The following is a 20,314-nucleotide window of genomic DNA, read 5'->3' on the forward strand; positions in this document are numbered from 1 at the left end:
AGCTTAGTCTTTTATTGTCAGGCTGATTCTCCAGCTGAAGAAGTCAAGGCTGGTGTTTTTAGGTGAAGAAGTGGTTGGTTCAGCCGTCAGAGCCTCAGATGAGCATCTGAACTGCTGAAGATGGCTGCAGTGCTAAAGGAGCTCCCAACAGATGTTCACCCAGCCTGATTTTTTTGTCCCATCCAGGTATCAGGTGGTACAGGACAATCCCTCTGCTCCAGATACCCATGTGAGTTTGGGTACTCAAGCAGTTATTTAAGATGAAGAGTCTGGACTGCAGAAACAGGGGTAGTTTTTTGTTGAGGGGATTGTGCCAAGCAGTTTAGCATGACCATTACACAGACCACCAGTGACTTTGTGCTCATTTTCCCACATACAGCTCCTAAAATGGACATGTCCTTAAGCCATGATGATGCCTTGTTTAGCAGATTGATGGCTCCCAAGGTATCCAGGCAGTTCAGGGACAGGACAGGAACAGGAGGAGCAGCTACATGCACCAGGATATGCAGGCTTTTCCAAAATTAATGTAGTCATGTGCATGCAAGCACGAGCTCTGGGAAGGAAAGTGATGTTGGTGTGGGCCTTTGTCACTCCTGTTTGAGTGAGGATGATGGTGGAGGAGCAGGTCTGACACCAGTGGGGCCCACACCTGCTGCCACAGCTGCCTGGGGCTGTGTCCTCACCCCAGGGCTTGTGGGCTGGAGGATTCCCCGGGCTCACAGGTGCTGCCTGGGCCTGTCTGTTGTCTGTCAGTAACAGCGTGGTGCTGGTGTGACTGACACACAGAAAACCCTTCCTCCAGCAGCAGCAGGCATCCCTCCAAGGGTCTTCACCACAGGGAGCCCTTCCCACAGCCAGTGCCCCTCTGTGCCTGTCCCCAGCAAGGCCAGCACACACAAACAAACCAGGACTGCAGCCAGTGACAGCTGTAGGACCTCAAGGCCTTTTTGACCTGCCGCTAGCAGACAGACAGTGGAGTAACTTCTATAAACACAAGACTTCTGTGTACATATTTTAACAGCATTTTTTTTCAGGACATTCTGTCATCTCTGCAACATGCTTTTAGTTCCATCTGAAATTTCCTGAGATTTTCACTCCCTCTTCTCATCTCCTTGAGCCAAAAAAAATGGGGTCATTTGGTGAGAAACAATCCCAATGGCTTTCTCAGAAGCATCTGCTTTCTGCACTCTGTGTGGCTAGGCAGTTCAAGGCTGGTTTGTTCTCCTAGGCAATTACTTTCTCATACCATTCCCAAACTTACCTTCTAGATCAACATACAGAAATTCTTCAGGCTCTGACTTCCAGATCTATTGGTATCCTGGGCTGCCCTTCTGATAAAATTAGTTCTGAATTATCCCACTGATTGTGCTGGTTTTTACTTGTTTGTTAGCTTGTTATGGGAGAGGTGAAAGCTACAGGCTGACAGATAGATATGGGGAATCAGATATGTAGGTCTAGGGGTAGATATGTAGGGCACAGAGTGCCCAGGAAAGGCAAATGAGCATGGACAGAGAGATTTCACAGAGAACAAAGAGCCGGTGCATTAAGGAAGGCTCATGGCAGCCAGGGAGGTTGGACACAGTGAAAATCAGCATTTCACATCCTAGCAGGAAAGAGAGAAATGTGAATTTGAACCAGAGAAGAGTGCCTTAGAAAAAATGTAGTCCAGCTTGCAAAAAATAACTCCCAACCCCAAAGTAATTTATTGTCGCTCAGGCAGATAAAAGAAGCACATAAAATTGGTTCCACAAGAAGGTCAAATTAAGTACATGAACAAAATGCAAGCATATTATATATATATGTGTGTGTGTGTATATATACACATATCTTCTGTTCAGCATCTCTCATTATAGAACTGAGGATCAATCATAGCCCCTCAGGGTTTCTTGTCTGGTCCATTGGCTCCTAGCCAGACAACCTCCCTCCATGGCGTTAGACTGGGGGAATGATGAAGGAATAAAGAATTTCATTAGAACAGGAGAATGGGAGATGGATTCACAGAGCACTGTGGGCTGCCAGGTGGTTATGTACAGGCAGAGACTTCATCAGTCCTTGTGATGTCAGTGCTGCAGTCTTACTTTCTCAGCCGGCTGCAAGAGAAAAGTACTACATGAGTACCACCCCCCACTTGTTTTTTGCATAGAGAATGACTGCCTGCCTCTGTGGCTGAGGATGCAAACAGTTACTTGAGCATCCACACGGATGCAGTTTAGGTTTCAGTTACACTGAGCTGCTTACTTGGCAAAGAGAGTTAGAGAACAACTGTATCAGCACTTGTACTGCACAGATTTATCTAGATTTTGATGTATCTGTACAGACTTTGTCCTCTCTTTATGGGGATTATTTTTTAACCTTGATAAAATGTAGGTGAAAACAAGGTGAAATCTCTGACACGTTATGCTCTTCACCACATATACATCCCAGCTATGATGGAGTATTTGCCAATAAACATTCTCACTGAATTCTTGGTGACAGTGAAAAAAAATTAGGTGAAACTCTCACAGTTTGCCAATGTCACTGGTGAAAATGAAGCAGAAGTCTGATTCTGTACCCAAACATTCATTGAGCTTGTTCATGCAGCCATTTATACTTCCCTTCATGCTCCCCTTCCAGTGACAGAATGGCTGTCAGTGTTCCCAACTGCTGTTTCTGATGCCTGATACCATATAAGCTTAAAGACATGGAAAAGGGTAGCTTCTCTGCTGAGAAATCCTTGCTCCCATGAAAAGGGTCATGACACAATGGTGTATTTCATTTCACATCACCCAAGGCCTTTAGGAAAGGGTACAAATCAGACTGTTCTGTGATTTTTTTTCCCCTCCTCTTTTGTTACTCCTGGAAAGTTATTGGCAATTTTCACCAAAAGCAGTCCAGCAATGCTCTAGCAGAGCTGGAATTAAATTATGAACATCATGGATTTTTAAAATTTATGTTTCATCTTTGTGCTTGGTTTTGTGCCTTCCACCTCCACAACCTTGATATCCAGATCTCAGATTCACTGTGGACCCTACCAAAGGACTTTGGGACTCCTGCTTGGGTTTGGCTAACATCTCTCACCACTAAGATAATTTGAGTGAAACAACTCTGCTCAAAAGTTTTCCAGCACGATGCTACCATGGGTGTGGGATTTAGCATAGCTCATAACTCTTAAGCAGGATTTAACATGAGTAAGAGCTGAAAATGCTGAAATGCAGCTGTACTGTTTCACCAAAGAGGCTCAAGTTCAATTCCTCCCTGCTCAATCATCCAGCTCCTCTCTCTTGAAAGCAGTCTTTGCCCATTCTGGGTGCCCTCATTGTCACTTACTGTTGACACTGACATGTCTTGTTTTCCAGCAAGTGTTGTCTTGCTTGTGCCATCCTTTTTGCCCGTTGCTGCCAGGAGAGAAGGGACAAAGAACAATTGGATATTTTTATGCTTCAAATGCTTTCCTCTGAAGTGGTAGTAAAGTGCTGACATCTGCAGACTGCCCATCTCAAAAACTTGCCTTGAGTCTAAGGATTGACTCTTTGTCTGTCCTGCCCTGCACCCAGACAGGAAATCTGACTCCTCCTGTGGTTTGGAGAGCCAGTAATCTCCGCACCTTTCACAGGGACCGTGGCACTCACCCTTCTCCGCTGCCAGCTTACACCACTGATGATGCACAGGCACCCAAGGGCAAACGCCAATAAACTGCCTCCAATGCTTGCTCCAATTATCACATTGTTAATCCAAACAGAAGCTTCCTCTGTGGGATGATACAAATATTTAGACAGAGAAACAAATAGAATTTTATAGCTTTAGGGTCGGGGCAGGGATGTGACGCTAATTTCCATACCCACGTGGTAGTGAAAGCTGATCTTTTTGTCACCATCTTCTATGAGGTGACAGCTCCACAGCCCTGCAGTGCTGATGTTCACCTCCAACTTTACTTCACGCCGCTTTGAGTTCTTAATGTCCATCTTGGTGCCATTCACAGGTTCCCAGCTCAAGTAGGCATTGGGTGCGAGTGGTCCGGAGACCTGGCAGGTCAGGGTCACACTGGCCCCTCTGGAGAGTGGCCCAGCAGGGTTAGCTGAGACTGTAAAGGCAAGACAAGGACATGTGAGTGAGGGGATGGGGAGATGGGGCCATCCCCATGCTTTTGGGGCTTGCAGGTTTCTGTAGCTCCTCCTCTTCATGACCCACTTCTCTTCCTTCCTCTCACCTTTCATCACCACCAGCTCTATCTTGCTCTGTGCATGTCTTCTTTCGTACTCCAGCTGGCACTGGTACTGGCCAGAGTGATTGAAATGGACTTTGGGGAGCTTCACTTGTATGGTACTTTCAGGTTTGCTTTCAGGTATCTCAAACAACAAGTTGTTGCTTTTTTTAGTCTCATGCAGCTGTCCTTCTGCTGTGATGCTGAAATTAAGCAGCTCATGAGATTCTACACCTTCCTGTTGTTTCCAATTCAGCTGTCCTGTGAAACCTTTTTTCCATTTTATCTTCTGGGAATTCAGGTCCCAGGACAAGATGACAGGACTATCAACAATTGCATACTTTCTTTCCAAATCTGGATTCTGAAAACCTGAATTTAGAAGAGACAAGGAATACAGAGGCAGGAAAAGTCATGGTTACGCTTCCCCATGTCTGCCTTCGATCCAGAGTGAGGCACGCTGCACTCAGTTTAAAAAGGACTTGGAGAAAAGCCATTACATCCTCCAGGAAGGTTAAACAGAGAAAGAATAAGACAGCAGAAAGATCCAAAGCTCCCAAGCACAGCAGAGCTAAGAAGAACAGACCCTGAGGAAAGGAGAATCTTCTCCTCACCAAGCCTGGAGAGAAAAATGAGTGCAAGAGTGAAACAGAGCTCAGGAAGCAGAACAAGCCCCAAGCTCGTTGCTGGAAGCCCTGGGAAGTCAACCCTAGAGCACCAGTGCTTGGAACGTGGAGATTAAAAGTTAAACTCGTGAGCTGAAGGAAGCAGTGGTTCCCAAGCCTGTATGTGAGTTCCATTTCTGTTGTCACATACCTAACACCTTCACTGCAAAGGAGATGTTCTGATTAATCAATGGAGAGTCTGAATGGATCTGACACACCCAGGTCCCGCTGTCCATAGTTTTCAGTTTCTTTAAATTCACTTTGTATTTTTGACGGTTCCTGTTTTGTATTTCTGGTGTCACTCTGTTATTGTTACTGTCAAACAATGTGACGCTGAGATCGGGTAGAGGACTGGATGAATTTTGAGTTAAAATCAGCTCAGGGACTTCATTTTGCAGAAAATGCCCATCCAAAGAGATTGTCACTATAAAAAGAAAATGCACAGGCAGTAAGTAAGTTTGTCTTCCTGGAAGAGAGACACAAGTGTTACAGCAAAGAGAACATGGAGACACTGTGCTCTGGAGATGGAGGAGAAATGAACCGTGATAGCCCGGGACAGAAGAAATGCAGCTGGATAAAGAATCCCAGCAGAGAGGTCTCCCCAAGCTCTATGGTCCCCTCCCCTCCTGATGACCAAAAGCCCTACACTCACTCACAGTTAACGATGTGCAGCGAGGTGTGGACTTGGTAAGTGCCGTATTCACAGGTGTAGATGCCGGCGTCGGAGAGCTTCAAATCCCTCACGCTCAGTTTGTATTGAGTCTTGATGTCAGACCGGCCAAAGATGAAAGATGGTTCTTTTGAAAAAATAGGCTTGGTTAGGAGGAAAGAGGTTTCTCAGCTGCGTGAAGGGAGAAGGGATAATGAATCGGAAGCCTTACTTCTCCAATATCTCTGATTATTTTCCATACGCCATAGAAGAGTATCAGAGTATTTCCATCTCACAACTGAGTACTGAGGTAATTGTGATTCAGGAAGTATGCCTGTGCAGTTCAGGGTCACCTCCCCTCCTGCAAGCCCAGTCTGGAATTCATATTTGTGATCCATACTGGAGGTCAGGCCTGAAATTCAATACCCATCCAAAAAAAGGCATAAGTTTACTTTCTGAAGGGTGGCTCAGTAAACCCTTCCCAGCCCTCCAAAAATATGATGATATTTTTCCTCCCTTTCCCAGACACTGAAATTATCCTCAATTTCTGAATTTGTCACTCCTTTATATCATCAATCAAGCAATCAATCAATTGAGTTCTTTTTTTATTGGTTATTCTCTGGTTATTCTCTTTCACATACATACAGAAAAAAAGGAAAATACCAATAGTTATGGTGGGCTGACCACCATTCATAATTTTGAAATGTCAACAATTTTACTGAGACAACCTTTTTCCACTAGATAAGACTTAGTTATTCTACTGGTAGCAACTGAAGGACAGCATATGTCAGCCCTCCTTCACACACTTGATGCAGCACTGACAAATTTGTTCACACCTTCTTCCAGTTTTGCATGGATGAAGACTGAAAATACCAAAAAATGAAGAAATAAAGTAAAAAAGAAAGAAAGAAGGCTGACCTAATGTCAGGTTCCTGTTCTTGGGAGGAGGGCTATGTGATAGTAAAAGAAATAGGTTGTATAAGGTTGAAGAAACATTAGGAGTTGTTTCTTGGGAGAATAATTTCCTTTCCTTCACTGTAAAGAAGGTTTCTGCAGGAGACCTTAAGAAAGAGATGCAGTTGCTAGAGGTAAGACTGGGAATAACAGGATTGTGATCTCCTGCCTCCCTGCTGGTAAGCTCTTAGAGATGCAAATCCCTGAGGTGACCTGAGTACTGAAGAGCTATAGAAGTGTAAAATTAAAAGTTTACATGAGTTTAATGTAGGGTTTGCCAGAAGTTACATCCCTCTAAGAGGTCACCTGCAACAGTACCCATACAGGTTTTTGGTAATTGCACATTGGACTACAAAAGTTTATGATTTTGTCTTTAATTGTGAAATTAGAAATGTTATTAATAAGAGTTGGTATCTTTTGCTTTTCATTTGGTTCTAGGATGCACAAAAGGTTTCCAATCTTTCCTCTGTGACCAGAGGACTCAAAGCTGAGTATCTGAGAATTGCAGGCTTGGCCTTATTCACTGTCTTTCCTTTCCTGGAAAATGAGCACTAAAAAATCCACCAAAGCTTGTAACATTACCAGTCAAGCTAAGCAAGCCAGTAGCATTCCATTTGCAAGGGCAAATCTGTGATGAGATTCTGAAGATCACATCACATCACAGATGTGGTTACGCATCACAGATATGTTTTTGCCCAGACAGCTGGAGGCAATGTGGAGGGCATATTTTCCACTCTGCGTGGTGTGTATCCTGGTTCTCACAGGACCCCCACTCCTGCATCTCTGTGGGGCAGCTCCCCAAACCCTGGTTTTGGCTGGCAGGCTCAGCAGGTGGGCTGGGAACAACCTGAGTCCCAAAGCTAAACCATGTGAGGAAACTTATACAACACATCAGAATGAGCCTAGAAATACACCGAGGGTTGTGAGGCTTGTGAAAAGGCTGTGAGAACCATGAGGGTTTGCTGGGCCCAGGACTCACCCAGATGCAGAAGCAGGAGGGCAGCACACGTGCAGCTCAGGGCTGTGCGACTTGACTCCATCGCTGAGAATGCTCCTCCCCTCCCAGGAGAGCAGGGCTGGAAATGCTGCCACCGCCAAGGGATCTTATCCTGGAAGACCCAAATGCTCTGTTAATAATGTTTGATTATTCAGACCTCGATGGATGGGACTTGTTTCCCATTCAGCTCCCACCATCCTTCAGCACAGGAAAATGGAAGCTTATTGGGAAAGTCACCAGAGCCTTTTGTTTCAGCAAAGAATCCATCTGCAGCATGCCCCTGGAGTTTGGTAATAAACATTTCATTTTACTCATCCCTAGGTTTCTGGCATTCATCAGGCAGCAGCGGTTTATACTGCCAAGAGTTCTGTGCTTTTTTACTTCTCTATGGTGGGTTATCATCACTCTTGCAGAGATTAAAGCTAAACACATACAGGGCTGCATTAGCAAGAGCACAGCCAGCTATGCTGGAAGTAGAGTGAAGTAATTATTTCTCTCTCTTTGGCACACCTGAGGTCTCATCTAGGATACAGGGTATAGGTTTGGGCCCCCAGTACAAGAAGGGTGCCAACAAACTGTATGGAGTTCAGTGGAGGGCTGGTGACATGGTGAGGAAGTTGGAGCACCTGACATACAGGGAGAGGCAGAAAACTGGGCTTGACAGGGAGAAGGGAGCCAAAGTGGGTTCTAATTTCAGTTTCCCATCATCTAATGGATATTACCTAGAAGAGTAAGTCACATTTTCTCAGATGTGCACAGGTGAGGAGCAGGAGGCAGCAGCCATATGTTGAGCAGGGAAATGTTGACTAGATAGAAGGAAAACTTTCTTCCCACTGAAGGTGGTTCAGCAATGGAATAGATGCCAAGTGATTCCACGCAATCTCCACCATTGGAGATGCTCAGAAGTTGCCTTGTCAAGCCCTGAGCAACATGTTGTAGTTTTAGAGTCAACTCAGCTCTGAGTAGGAGAACCAACTGGAGACCTCCCAATGTCCCTTGCCATCTAAATATTTCCGTGTAATTTTGTGATTCTACGATTACAGCCATGTATTATTAGTATTTTTCTTCAGGTTTGGGTTTGGTTTTTTTTTAACTTCTTACCTTAAAAATCTCAATAACCAGCAAGTCTAATTTGGAAAGACCTGCTTGGATTCTTAGGACTATTCAATGAAAAGTATGGGGAGAAGGGAGGAATGAGGTCCACAAGAAGAAGTTGCATTAATGGTAGCAAAACCTTAAGTGGGAACTGGAAGCTAATGGTCATGCTAAGGTGAGTTATCAAATTAGATGCAGTTTCTGACTGTAGCAAAGGCCAAGTGCTGGTAAGAGCTACAGCTGAGTGGGGTGACAAGGTGAAGGGGACCATGGCTGCTGGTGCAAGGACACTACTGAGCTCTCCATCCCTAAACAAGGCATAAACCACAGACGGGAAGCCAAGCAGCTGAAATGCCCTGGGGAGTGAGCAAGCCAGTGAGATGACCTCACTTCTCTGGAAGCAGGTAGTCCCCATGTCAGGCGTGTGACAGACTGAAGGCTGGAGTCTTAATGGGATTAGACTCAAAAGAAATGCATGAATAATTTTCTACAGTATTTATATGTACGATGTGCAATATTAAGTGTAATATATTCTATTAGAGGATAATTTAATACTGAAATTAATTTAATGATCAGAGCATGTGAAGCTATCAAAGAGTAGATGAAAACATCAGCACTACATTTAAATGGAGATCAGGTCAGTACAACATCTGACATCCAGACCGATGTGCAGACATGCACAGATGAAAAATATGTGTGCAAGAGGGAGACAGCAGCCATATGCACCATCATAAGAGAAACAGGTGGCAAAGACACAGTCAGAGGAGACTTGTGGCTTGCCTCGTGCAAAACAAAAAACCCACCCCAGGCCAGGAAATATTTGCATGAGCTGTTTTCTGCGAAAATTGTAAAACAAAGGAGCGAGTGCAGATGATTGGAGATCACTCCTAACAAGATGCAGAGGCAGTGATGAAGCAGTTTGCTGGGTTAAGCTACAGAATAAAGAAAGGGGCACTAACAAGGCATCTGTATGCATCTCACTCTGAAGGAACATCCATAACTGAGAACTGGCACGGGGCCCTGAGTAAGATCCATTCCTGAGGTGACAGGAGGAACCTCATCCCTGCTGTGAAATCTTGCATCACCTGTTCCTGTGGGATGAAAAAGTCAGCCCCCACTCTAAAGTAGTATCTGTGAATTAACAGTTCAGTGATGGGTTTCAAATTTTTTAAGTCATTAAACTTTATATAAAACCTGAAGGTAATGGAACAAGTAAAAATTAATGAAATCGCTGAGTCACACCTCATAATTTTGTTTTGACTGGGAATCTCTATTCTCCTGTCATATGGCTTCAGTTTATTCTTTGTCTTCTTGCTTCCTGGTTATTGAGAAAAACCACACAACCAGAGCACTGTGGGACTGGTGAACTGCTGACCTTGTGCATCTTGGTAGATGCAGATTGATGCATCTTTGTTCTTCTGGTTTTTTTTCTTGGTTTCACATCTTCTGCATTCCCATTTTGTTCACACTAATCTTTGTATTTCTGTGGCAGATCTCCACAGTGTGATGTTACCACCTACATGCTACAAATCAGTGGGGAAAATGGGTTGCCTTCAGCTAGGATTTCTTTTACACACTTTCCTTCTCTCCCTGCTTATTTCTACTTCTCATGCATGCCACTTCCTATTCCCCCCTGCCTTTCTATCTCCTTCTGCATCCCTCCAGGCCAGATCCCAGGCAAGGCTGCTCCGGAGTTTACAGATCTCAGAGAGCGAGGCTCCACTGTGTTAAGCGAGCAAGCTGCTCTCATTAGCGGATGCTCGTAGCAGACCCACAGCCTCCTTACAGGCAGCCCAGCTGCATCTTACGGTGGTACTCATAAATTAAGCGGTGTCACAGAATGTCCCCAGGCACTGGAACATACTCATCAGTCCTGTTAAATTGCTAGTACATTTCCTGACACATTTTTGGCCGGGGACAACTCTCCCTCTCCCGAGCAACTCTTGGGATGCATTTAGGTGTTAGCATGGGCCAGGGACCTCTCCCATTAGGTGGCTGGCATGTGGCCAGTTCATTTTGGAGGTTAAGTGAGTTTAATAGCCCAGACAATCTCATGCCAGCTGGCCTCTGTGCCAGAAACAGTCCAGGCATACTTGATTTATTAGCACATCTAGCAACGGAGGAGCAGGGCTCCCTCCCAAGTGAACATTGATTTCCTTTTCATTTTAACTTCCCCCTCTTATTAAACTGCTTTAATTTCCTTCTTGACTTATTTTAATGATCCTTGCTTCTCTGAGGTATAGGAAAAGGAGAGCTGAGGTAGTGAGTGAGCTTGCTTCAGAGAATGATGCCTGCAGGACCAAGTCATGCCTGGAGAACATCTGCTTGAGAGCAGGGCTGGCAGCGCATCAGTACTGAACCCCAGTGGGTGATGGCTACAGAGACGTCTCCACAGGCTGGCACTGGCATGACAAAGGAGGAACCTTAAATTAAAAAAACTCCAACAAATAAAAACTCGGCAACAGCTCCTGGTGCAGAGCAGGACATCTCCTTTTCTCTGTGTTTTCCTGTGTCTCTTTCTTGCAGTGTGGTTTTGGTTTCTCCTCTCGCTGTTGTTTGTGGCTGTGCTTTTGATCTGGCAGCAGCTCGTTGTGTCAGGGTTGGGGGCCCCCAGCCCTCCCTCCCTCCCCACAGGGCTCCACACCTCAGCTTCCGCTGCGGCATTTCCCCTGCGCTGCCTGCCCGGCCAGGGCTCAGGGATGCAGCTGCGCCTTGCCCTGCTCGAGAGTTAGCCTCAGCTGTGGGGCTCTGGGCTAAAGGGCTTCACCTCTCTTCTTCTCAGTTTAAAAATCTGAACCAAAGCTGACTTGGCTCTTTTACCAAATAGTGGTTTCTTTGAATTTACTCCTTGACGTTAAAGCAAACATCAGGCAAGCAGCGGGCAGGGTAAGAGACAAAGTGCAATGAAAATAACCAGCAGAGAGCAAAGTTATGACAGCAGTGAAGGTCATTTCACAGTCCCTACTGTCCCCCTGGACTGTTTGACCCTCCCTCCATTTCCTCCTGAGCATCTCTGCTCATCCAAGAGCAGATGCCACCCTCCCATTGGAGCTCCTGGGAGAGGAAGGCGCCGGATCAGGATCCATGGGTCACACAAGTTAAAGCCTAGTACTTAGAAAAGCAGGAATTGAACCTACACTAGAGGAATCAAAACCCTCCATACTTCCTTTATATTATTTCTAGTAGGGTCAGCTAAACAAGCTATCGGGCCCATATCCCGAAAATGATGGTTCAACTCCTTCCCCTGCTTATGAACGCCCAGGAAAAACTAATCTTTATTGCTAGCTTACTCCTAGGAACAGCCATTACTATCTCAAGTAACCACTGAATTACGGCCTGGACCAGCCTTGAAATCAACACACTCGCCATCCTGCCATTAATCTCAAAATCCCACCATCCATGGGCCATTGAAGCCGCCACTAAATCCTCCCCAGGAGAGGTCCCACCATCAGGACAAGGAGGGTGCTGAAGTCACTGTGTCAGCACCAGCTGAGCTCCCCTCAGCCATGAAGTACCCCATGCCCAGTGACATGCCTGGAACCACGTGGAGGCCGCAAGAAGTGGCTCCATCTCCACAGCCCAGGCTGCTCCCTTCTGGCCAGAGGGGAAGCCAAGACCTGCCAAAACCACCAGAGGCTGTGACTAATCAAGGCACTGTGAGGCACTCTGAACAGGTTGCCCGGAGAAGCTGTGGCTGCTCCATCCCTGGAAGCGTTCAAGGCCAGGCTGGATGGGGCTTTGAGTGACCTGGCCTAGTGGAGGGTGTCCCTGCCTGCGCAGGGGTGTTGGAATGAGATGTTTTCTAAAGGTCCCTTCCAACCCAAGCCATCCTGTGATCCTATGATTCCAACCTGCACCAGGGAGTGTTGAGTTCATAGTGGAGAACACTGAGCAGTAACCTGAGTTCAACCCTCATGTGGAGGAATATCTGAGGTGGCTGACAGAGGCTGAGCAGGATATGCCACCTGGAAGTTGAAAAATTCAACCAGAAATTAAACTCCTGCTTTCAACAGCACAGCAGCCCATGTGAGGGGGAAGTAAATCACTTTTCTGTTGTCCTGAAATTGCAAAGATCCCTCTTTTTCCAAGAAATCCTGCTCACTCAGCCCTGAGCTAATGGATCAGGCTGCATTGGCAGCTAGTGTCAGGCAGTGAGCCAGTCAGCCTGGATTAGCAGAACAGACCCCTCCAGTCTCAGCACGTACAGATGTAAGTAGACATCCTTACTTAGCTAGAGACTGGCATCTTCTTATTTTTGCAGGCTTTTTTTAGAATAAAGTTCCCCTTCCTGCAGGGTACGTGGAGAAGGTGATAGCAAGTGGCAGCTGGTAGAGGGCTGCTTCCCAATGCATTTGCAGCCCTTGGGGATGTGCAGTCACCAGTGACAGGCCCTCATATAGGACATATTTCCCTATATATGGGTTTAAAAGATTCATGAGATCCCCAGGCTCTGAGCTTTTTGTAACTCCCTTTTTTTATGCCCCTTTCAGCGAAAATTCCAGGGAGTCAAACAGTTTTTAGTTAAAATTAAAAGGCCTTGGAGAATTGCAGAGCCAGAAGTATTATCAAGTCAAAGGTTTAAGATGGTTTTACAACAGACCTTTAAGTGGGGCAAAACCAATCCATCTGTGCCGAAACAGCAACTTGAACGCAGTAATAAAGTTCATAGCATTAAAAAACCCGAAAACAGGCTGGCCTCTTAGCAGAAGAAAGAGTTTCCTTACCTCTTTTCTCTCAGCCTCTGTGTTTCTGTCTCCTTGTGTTTGTCACCCGCCGTAGTTGATCTCACCCAACTACAGCTGAAACAAAAGAGGAACGAAGTTGATGTTCACGAGCAGATGTAGGGCTGGCCTTGATGTCTCCTCCTCTCCAGCCAGAATGACAGCAGCAAGGTCTTACTGCCCGTCCGGGCTCTGCCGACACCCGCCAACTCCTCTGGGCAGATGGTGATTTTCCAGAGGCACGTGATTTCCACTCTGGGTGTGGGCAGAAATGGACCTGAGCGGAAGGCGAGCCATGGCAGCGGTGGGGAGGATGAGTGTGCGGAACAGAGAGAGCCTATTGGCCGTGGGGCAGCTGATGGAGGCCCTGACGGGGCTGAAACCTCAACATGGATGGCTGGGAGCTGGTTGTGCTCTGCTGAGGAGGAAAGCTGACAAACAACAGGTTAGCTGAGCAGATCCACACCAAGCGCACGCCTCCCGCACTCTGCAAGAGCCATCTGAGCTCCATTTCCCAGCCTGTCTCCTGCACCACCACTAAGAGGAGGCACCTCTGAGGGTTGACCCCAGCCCCACCTGTCTGTGGAGTTCGTCTGAGATTTAGGGTGAGATGAGAGAATATTTTCTTTATAGCAGTCGGCCAGCACCCACCCAGCTGCTCTCTCATTCCCCCTCCTCAGCAAGGCAGAGGGATAAGATGTGAAAAACCTTCTCAGGTCAGGATAAGGACAAGGAGATCTCCCCCCAGCTACCGTCATGGGCAAAACCGACTTAACTTGGGGAAAGGTTAATTTAATTTTTGGCAAATTAAAAACAAACAAATATATTTATGGCTAATTAAAAACAAACAAACATAGTGATAAATTTTTAAAAAACCCAACAACTTTAAACAGCTTCTCCCACATCTCTTTTCTCCTCAGGCTGAACTTCACACCTGACTCTTCTACCCCTCCTTCCTCCCCCAAAGTGTCACAGGGGACAGGTCATAGAAGTCGTAGTCAGTTCATAGCACTTCATCTCTGCTGCTTCTTCCTGCTTATGTTGTTCCTCTGCTGCACTGTGGGGTCCTTCAATAAATGCTCTGATGTGGATTCCTCCCATGGACTGCAGTTCTTCATATTGAACTTGACATTAGAAAGACCTTTTTTACAGTGAAAACAATCAGTCACCAGAACAACCTCCCCAGGGACGTGACAGAGTTGCCATTGCTGGAGGCTTTCAGGGTGTGATTGGGTAGGGTGCTAGATAATCTCATCCGGGACCCCACTGTGAGTCCTCCATAGGCCACAGCTTCTGCCAGAAAACCTACTCCAGTGCAGACTCTCCATGGGCTGCCTGGGAATCTCGGCTCTGGCACCTGGAGCACTTCTTGCCCCTCCTTCTCCCCTGATCTTGGTGTCTGCAGGGCTGTTTCTCCCACATATTGTCTTTCCTGTCTCCCACAGGTGCTGTGCACAGCTTTTTTCCCTTTGTTAAACACACTGTCACAAAGGTGCCACCAGCATCACTGATGAGCTCAGCCTTGGTCTGCAGTGGGTCTGCTCTGGGGCCGTCTGGAGGTGGCTCTGACAGACATGGGGCAGCTCCTCACGTCTCACAGAAGCCGCTGATGCAGCCCCTCCAGTACCAAAACCTCGCCCTGTAAAGCCAGTGTAAGGTTACTCTTCAGTAACCTGTACCAACCTGCACCACTACCGAATCTCAGCAGTTTCCCTTCTCTGTGGGGTGGAGGAGGGGGCTTTTGTGGTTTCCCACCCACATTTGGTCTCTCTCTCTCTCTCTCTGAATCCCAGCCTCAGCCAAGGTGGCGGAAACCCACTGAGCCCCAGACATGGCTGAGATTTCATCTCTGCGCCACCCACTCTCCTCCTTTTGGCAGTGACTTGCCCCTTTGTGTGAGGATGGGGCTGTGAGGTGCAACCTCACAGGCTCTGGGGGCAGCAGGGACAGACAGCCACGGCAGCGAGGCTCACAATGTGCCACCAGCTGTGACAGGAACAGCCGTGACCAGGCCTCCAGTGCAAGGGCTTCTCCATTGATTGGGACTTTGGAGAAAGATGATGTCCTGCTTCAGAGAGGAAGGCATCTGCACGAGACAGGAACTTCCCAGTGTGGGATACAAACTGGGATGGGATGGGATGGGATGAGATGGGATGGGATGGGATGCAATGCAATGCAATGCAATGCAATGGGATGTGATGTGATGCGATGCAATGCGATGGGGTGGGCACTCTGCTAGTGTCCAGAACTTGGGAATGTCCTTTTCTGAGACACTCTGAGCTGTCTGGCAAGAACCTGACATATCCCATCAGCATCTTCAAAACTCTCTCACATGTGTCAAATAGAAATGTCCTTTTGGTCCCCAGCTGCCAGAGAGGGGATGTCCTGGGAAAAAAAAAACAGCGTTAAGAAAACTCAGGTTGGGATTGTAAGGCTTTGGCATCTCAGTGCTTGGGGATCTGAGGCATTGAGCTGATGCTTCAGTTTGTACAGATTCTGGCTCGCGTTTTGTCTCCCCAGCACGCTGTAATGCAGAAACACTGGCTTGTTTTTAAACAGTTGGTTTATGTCACTGCAAATATCTACCAGAAATAGCACTCCCTGAAGGGGTAAAGCTTGCAAAATGCACTTGAACTTGCTGCAGAGTTGCAAGGAGAAGCAGGGCTGTGGTCTGAGGTGACAAAGCCTCAGGCTTGTGACGTTGCGAGAATGCCTGTTCTGGATCCACTGTCACCCTAGGGTGGGGATCCATCTCTTGGAGCTGCTGCAGTTGTGTGGGGAACAGGTGCCTCTGGGACCAAGGGTCACAGCGTGCAGTGACGTGTTTGTATCTCTTTCATCCAAGCATCTCAAAGCACTTTGCAAGCATTAATTAAACATCAGAATCCAGAAGGGATGAATAATATTAGCCAGTCAGTCTCTCTTCTGAATGTAATATTCCTCATAAATATTTAAGTGGTTTTTAGGTTCTTGGCAAGTCTGGTTCTCACCTCGCTGGGGCAGTTGCTGTACTGCACCCCTGGGGAAAGGGGGCTCATCCAGCATCACACAGTGACCCCCCAGCACAGCGAGAACAGCCTGAGCACTGCACACAGCTCTGCCCCCACCAATCAGGGGCTGTCATGTTTCCCTGCTTTATCCCTTGCAGAGACACTCTGCGCTGTCTCTCTTTGCTCTAATCCCATCACCAGCAATATTTTTGCAAGCTCGTGTTGGAGAGAAACAGATCCTCTCAGCGGAGAGGAGCAGCTTCCAGGCTGTGCTGGGTGATGGTCACAGTCTGCAGAGACACTGAGGGTCTCCAAGGAAGTGAGAGATAAAGGGAGAAAAGGGCCTCAGAAATCAGATGTTGAGAAAGACCTTTTAACTGGCTTCACTGGAAAGCCAAGATGCCTCCAGAGATCACCTCCTTAAAAACCAAGTTCCCTGCACATCATGGGGGCTCTCAGTGTGCCTCTGTAGACTGAAAGATGAAAGATACCCAGATGTGTTGGAAAATTAGTGATTGCCAAGTGGTACTAGAGAGAAGGAAGGACAAGTGTTTGATGCAGCATAAAAGCCAGATCTTGAGGCACCTGACTATCAGCAGCTTCAAAGGCCAGGAGCGTTCTCTTTGCAACAGAATAGCTGACACCTGGTGAGCCTCTCGAGGGGCATTTCTGGTGCCTGATGTGGGAGCTAGAAACAACAAGCTGGCTGCTGAGGGGGCCAGTGATTCACCCCAACACAGCTGTGTTCCTCAGAAATGGGGAAAACTGGGGAGAGACACCTGTCTGCAGGAACTTGGAAGCCTGAACTGGGAAGAAAGGTCTCTCTAAGCAGATATCATAAAGGTAAATGTGCTGATCACAGTGGAAAATCAGGAACCCTCCAGAAAGGTCCTTCATGAGCAAGGGGGTCCCCTGTATTTAGTCAGGAGGGGTGAGCCTGATGGAGCAAGACGAGCCAGGTGTGCTGGGAAATTAGGGACTGCTTGGAGGGCACTGACAGAGGAATCAAGAATGCAACCTGCAGAAATGTGTCACCAAAAGTGACAGAGGGTAAAGCAAGCCTAACCAAGACCAAGCCCGTGTTAAGGACATGTGAGAAATGCAACAGGCAGGAGGGAGGTGGCTGGAGGAGTTTTTAGGAACCTATATAGGAAGCATATCGCTTTACTATCTCACTATTGCTGGCCTTGGCAAAAGCGAGGGGCAGAAGGTGGTGGCAGGGGTTGTTCGGATGCGCAGCTGGAGGTGTTTCAGCAGCGCAGAATCCCGCGCACGGTGCACTAGATGGCGGCATTGGCTCGGGACAAGGAGCTGGGAGGGACCGCGGAGCAGCCGCGGTGTCCCCGCAGAGCTCTGCCCGCCCTGCAAGCCCGAGGAATCACAGAGGGGTTTGTGTTGGAAGGAACCTGAAAGATTCCTTCTGAAAGATCATCCACTCCGACATCCTGCCGTGGGCAGCGACACCTTCCAATAGACCAGGATCCTTGAACACTGCCAGGGATGGGGCATCCACAGCTTCTCTGGGCAACCTGTGCCAGTGCCTCTCCACCCTCACAGCACAGAATTTCTTCCTAATATCTCATTTGAGATTTTGAAGGGCTGGGGAGTGCCTGAGCACAGGGTCCTAACTGAGCTCCTGGCAGCCCCCAAACTCGTTAGGGAGTTTGCTGGTGTGCTCTCCTTGGTCCAAAACCTGTGTCATTTTGCATACAAAAGGGGCAATGCTGACCTGGTGACAAGAAAGAAGACACACAGTGCTTGTAAAAGAAGAGGAACCTCAGTAAGAATGAGAATTACCAAATCCTTGCAAAATCTGCCCTTGTGTGTGACTTCCTGTGTTTCTGGGCTCCAGGAGTGTCCTATGTCCTCCTGCCATGGGACCCTCTGAGACCCCTCTGTTCAGGTGGGAGCGACCCCCTTTTCAGAGCATGTCATATGACAGCTCTTGGAGGGAGAGGCATTGAACTGGCAGGCCAGAGGGATGGAAACCTAGGAGAGAAACTCTTGGGCATGATGGAATCCACAAGTATGAAAAGACTGTCCCAGATGCTTTGGAACTTAGTGGGAGGCGCAAGATGCACTACCCACAACAACAGCATTCCCGTAAGGAGCTTGGTTTGACAGTTTGGCCTTTAGAAGGCAAAAGTAAAACCCTACATATTTTGGGTTTATTCATCAGGGTTGAAACAACAGAAGCAGAGTAATAAGTCATAGATTTTTTTGCAGGATTGGTGCTGATATTGTTCCAATAAATTTGCCAAGCAAATATAAAACTCAGTATGCCTTAGTAGCCTACATAATTTGATATCTGGTTTTAACATTTTATTGTTTTTAAAAGGCTGTGCAGAATGCACAAAGACCACAATAGATCTATTTTTCTTGTTGCTCTTTTGTCAGATTATGCTATTTGCTAGAATTTAGCCTCTCACTGTAAATCCCTCAGAAGTTTGGGTTGCAGAACATCTGGACCTAGTTATGATTTTTTCTAATGATGCTGATCTTTCTTACTGAAGAAAGATTAGTTTGGGATTAAAGGTTGTCTTCCAATTCCTTTTGGAGGAGTCCTACGCAAAGGAATTTGCATGTGTAACGCTTTCTTTGCATTACTTAAGCCCTCCTCTCTGCTAAAAGGGAATCCACTGGATTTCCTATGTTTTTTAAAAGTTTCCATCCACTGTGCAATGAGTTTTTGTGGCAAGGTCTAGATAGTTGGGGAGCTACAGAGTTGGCTTCTGTGAGAAGCTGCCAGAATCTTCCCCCATGTCTGACACAGCCAATGCCAGCTGGCTCCAAGACACTGATGGCCAAGGCTGAGCCACCAGTGATGGTGGTAGAGCCTCTAGGACAAGATGGTCAAGTGGGATGAAAAGAGCATGAACAACTGCAGCCGGAGAGAGGAGTGTGAATATGTGAGAGAATCAGCCCTGCAGACACCAAGGTTGGTGCAGGAGGAAGGGCAGGAGTGCTCCAGGTGCCAGAGCACAGATTCCCCTGCAGACACCAAGGCTGGTGCAGAAGGAAGGGCAGGAGGTGCTCCAGGTGCCAGAACACAGATTCCCCTGCAGCCCCATGGTGCAGCCCATGGTGAGGCAGGACACTCCTGCAGCCCATGGAGGTCCATGGTGGAGCAGAGATGCACCTGCAGCCCATGGAGAGCCTCAGGCTGAAGCAGGTGGATGCCTGATGGAGACTGTGACCCCATGGGAAGCCCACACCAGAGCAGAGTCTTGGTTGGACTTGTGGCCCTGTGGAGAGAGAAGCCCATGCTGGAGCAGGTTTGCTGGTGGGACTGGTGACCCCAGAGGGAACCCATGCTGGAGCAGTTTGTGAAAAACTGCAGCCTATGGGATGGACTCAAATTTGAGAAGTTAATAGAGGGCTCTCTCCTGTGGGAGGAACCCCACCCTGGAGCAGGGGAGAGTGAGGAGTCCTTCCTCTGAGGAGGAAGGAGTGCCAGAGATAACACCTGATGAAGTGATTGCAACCCCCATTCTCTGTCTCCCTGTGCTGCTGTGGGGAAGAAGGTACAGAAAATTGGGAGTGAAGTTAAGCCTTGGAAGAATGGAGTGGTGGGATGGAGGTCCTTTAAGATTTGAGTTTATTTTCTCAATATCCTGCTTGGATTTGATTTGATTTAATTGGTAATAAATTCAGATAATTTCCCCATGGTGAGTCTGTTTTGATGTGATGATAATCAGTGAGAGGTCTCTCCCTGTCCTTATCTGGACCAATGAGTCTCTTGTTATACTTTCTGCCTCCCATCCAGTTAGAGAAAGGAGTGATGGACCCAGCCAGGGTCAAATGACCATATTCTGGTATGTTGAAAATATTTTTTTTCTATTTGAGTTTTACACCTGTGGCTGTATCCTTATGGAAAAGCATCAGGTCTCTTTCTGTCATATGTCATTTGCTTTATTTCCTGTTTCTATTTATTGACACAACTTGAAACAGGTTTCCAAATTTGTTTGCTTTATTGTGCAGACTCTTGGTCCTTCCACCTCAACTCCACCGACTTGCCTTGTGCCATCTTGATTTGGAAATATTTTCCTATATATAGGAATAGTTT

General features: G+C 47.1%; 1 protein-coding gene across 1 annotated transcript; it reads right to left on the reverse strand.

Moving 5' to 3' along the window:
• Positions 1–1,657: 1,657 nt before the first annotated feature.
• Positions 1,658–13,534, reverse strand: CD4 (CD4 molecule). Its single transcript, XM_071433880.1, has 10 exons — positions 13,262–13,534; positions 7,425–7,554; positions 5,724–5,903; positions 5,499–5,639; positions 4,994–5,266; positions 4,187–4,549; positions 3,818–4,060; positions 3,609–3,727; positions 3,307–3,374; positions 1,658–2,090 (listed from the first exon to the last, which is right to left on the reverse strand). The coding sequence occupies exons 2-10, from the start codon at positions 7,483–7,485 to the stop codon at positions 2,075–2,077; spliced, it is 1,464 nt and encodes a 487-aa protein (XP_071289981.1). The 5' UTR covers positions 7,486–7,554; positions 13,262–13,534; the 3' UTR covers positions 1,658–2,074.
• Between the last annotated feature and the right edge of the window lie 6,780 nt (positions 13,535–20,314).

The sequence above is a fragment of the Agelaius tricolor genome, unplaced genomic scaffold, assembly GCF_023055355.1.
Source record: "Agelaius tricolor isolate 1412-34295 unplaced genomic scaffold, bAgeTri1.0.p SCAF_9, whole genome shotgun sequence".
Classification (NCBI taxonomy): Eukaryota; Metazoa; Chordata; class Aves; order Passeriformes; family Icteridae; genus Agelaius; species Agelaius tricolor.

Excerpts from the sequence above, each read along its gene's own strand:
- CD4 (XM_071433880.1), bottom strand. The coding sequence starts at position 7,485 with ATGGAGTCAAGTCGCACAGCCCTGAGCTGCACGTGTGCTGCCCTCCTG. Across the intron at positions 5,904-7,424 it reads CCTCCTGCTTCTGCATCTGG|GCCTGACCTCCAGTATGGAT; the intron begins GTGAGTCCTGGG and ends ATTGAATTTCAG. Across the intron at positions 4,061-4,186 it reads AGAGCTGGTGGTGATGAAAG|TCTCAGCTAACCCTGCTGGG; the intron begins GTGAGAGGAAGG and ends TTGCCTTTACAG.